The sequence below is a fragment of the Muntiacus reevesi genome, chromosome 18, assembly GCF_963930625.1.
Source record: "Muntiacus reevesi chromosome 18, mMunRee1.1, whole genome shotgun sequence".
Lineage (NCBI taxonomy): Eukaryota > Metazoa > Chordata > Mammalia > Artiodactyla > Cervidae > Muntiacus > Muntiacus reevesi.
The window spans coordinates 35108674-35110497 of record NC_089266.1 but is presented as its reverse complement, the minus strand read 5'-3'; the positions used below and the strand labels follow the sequence as shown (position 1 = coordinate 35110497).

Genomic DNA, 1824 nt, shown 5'->3' with positions numbered 1-1824 from the left:
CATTGGGCTAAGAGGAAGCGAAGAAGCGGTCCTCTCCCCTGTATGACTCTCTGGCTACATGCACGAATTCCCCCAAAATCATCTCAACTCCCCACTTCTCACTTACAGAGTCTGGGAAGGAGAATGGTTTCTTTTTTTTTTTTTTTTTAGAATACCAGATATATTTATATCCTGAGAACGTGATGGGGTAATAAGTATTATTTGTTTAATACATAGCTAGCAAAAACAAGTCTAAAATAAGAACAAGGATTTATCTTAAAGTTACTGAAATAAGTCTAAAGTTTTATTAAGATCTTCTATAAACACATCTATTCACTACTGAAAACTGAAATAGCACATCAAAAATTTTTACTACTATTTAACACACTAATAAGGCTCTGGCCAAGCCAGCCAATGTTATCTTTACATTTCTTTCCAAGTTAATTTGTTTCAAATTCTTGATGTTGAGTTTCATCTTATAGCGAACTTCAGGTTTAAGAAACAGGCAATACCTGAGACTTAAGCAGTACTTCTTGGTGTCAGATTAAAGTGGAACTAGTGTATATTCAAATCATCTCAAATCCAAGCTACATATAGATTCCTCATAAGTTAACTGTATTAAGGTGGAAAAGAGATGCAAGTAAAAAAGACAAACTTACAATATACATTATCAAAATATTGGTACAATCTTTCCCAAGCTGCTTCATAATGATCCTAAAATTACCAGCAAGAAAACAGTACAAGAATAAGGTTTATGACTCATTTGATTCCATGGCATAATTACTGTATGTTGTGTTGTAATAATTCTCATAATTATCATCAGAAGGATTTCTCTTAAACTGGCAATAACTACAGGTACACTGGAATCTTCGCATTCTTGATCGAATCTCAGTGTCCTTCTGCTGCTGTAGTTCTCTTTGAGAGTCAGAACGAGGAACTCCATTGGCATAGCGAAGTCTGAGAGATTCAATCAGCTTTCTCATCCTGTATCTCCGCTCACTCAACACTGTTCTCACCCCTCTCCGCCTATTTGGTGTTTTCTCACTAAGTGACTGCCCGGTTGGTTGAGATGGGTATTCTGGTAGATACGGCAACTTGATACTAGGGTTGAGAGTCAAGTTACCGAGGTTCGTTGCTAACATTTCAGAGAGTTGAGTGGCAACCTGCATTGCCTGGGAAGCATCCTCGATGGATGTTTTAAGAGACTCTAGGGTCCAGGTTGGGTTATCCTCTGATGAATCCATCGGAAGTCTAGTCACAGCTTGAAGCTCCTCCTTGACCTTTGGGTGCCAGTGGAAGGTGATGCTGTAGGCCCAAACTGCTCCAAAGAAGCCTGGAGGAACTATAGAGCTAAGAAAGGGGGGAAAAAAAACTCAGGCTGACGCGCCACAGTGAGAGAGTCGAATGGTTTCTTTTTTATCACCTCTTAGTAAGTCCTGACTCCCTGTCTCCTGCTCCTCTCTGAGTTTCTTTTCCAGGTTTATTGAGATATAATTGACACATAACATGGTGTGAGTTTAAGATATACAATGTGTTGATCTGACATATTTATAAGTTGTAAAATGACCATCTCCACAGTATTACCTACTACTTCCAGCCCATTTCATATTTACCATTTCTTTTTGTGTGTGTGTGGAGAGAATATTTAAGAACTCCTCTGTTAGCAACATTCAGGTATATGATATAATATCATTAGATATAATCACCGTGCTGTACATTAGATTTCCCAAACTTGTGAATCTTATTATAGAAGTTTGTGACCTTTGACCTATATCTCCCCATTTCCCCCATTCCTCAGTTCTTCTTGGCTTTAAATGTATTAATTAAAGCATTTGTTAACAATCA

At 37.9% G+C, this 1824-nt stretch overlaps 1 protein-coding gene across 1 annotated transcript; it reads right to left on the bottom strand.

Moving 5' to 3' along the window:
• Positions 1–375: 375 nt before the first annotated feature.
• Positions 376–1354, bottom strand: LOC136150037 (developmental pluripotency-associated protein 3). The gene has a single exon (XM_065910779.1). The coding sequence runs from the start codon at positions 1221–1223 to the stop codon at positions 732–734; it is 492 nt and encodes a 163-aa protein (XP_065766851.1). The 5' UTR covers positions 1224–1354; the 3' UTR covers positions 376–731.
• Between the last annotated feature and the right edge of the window lie 470 nt (positions 1355–1824).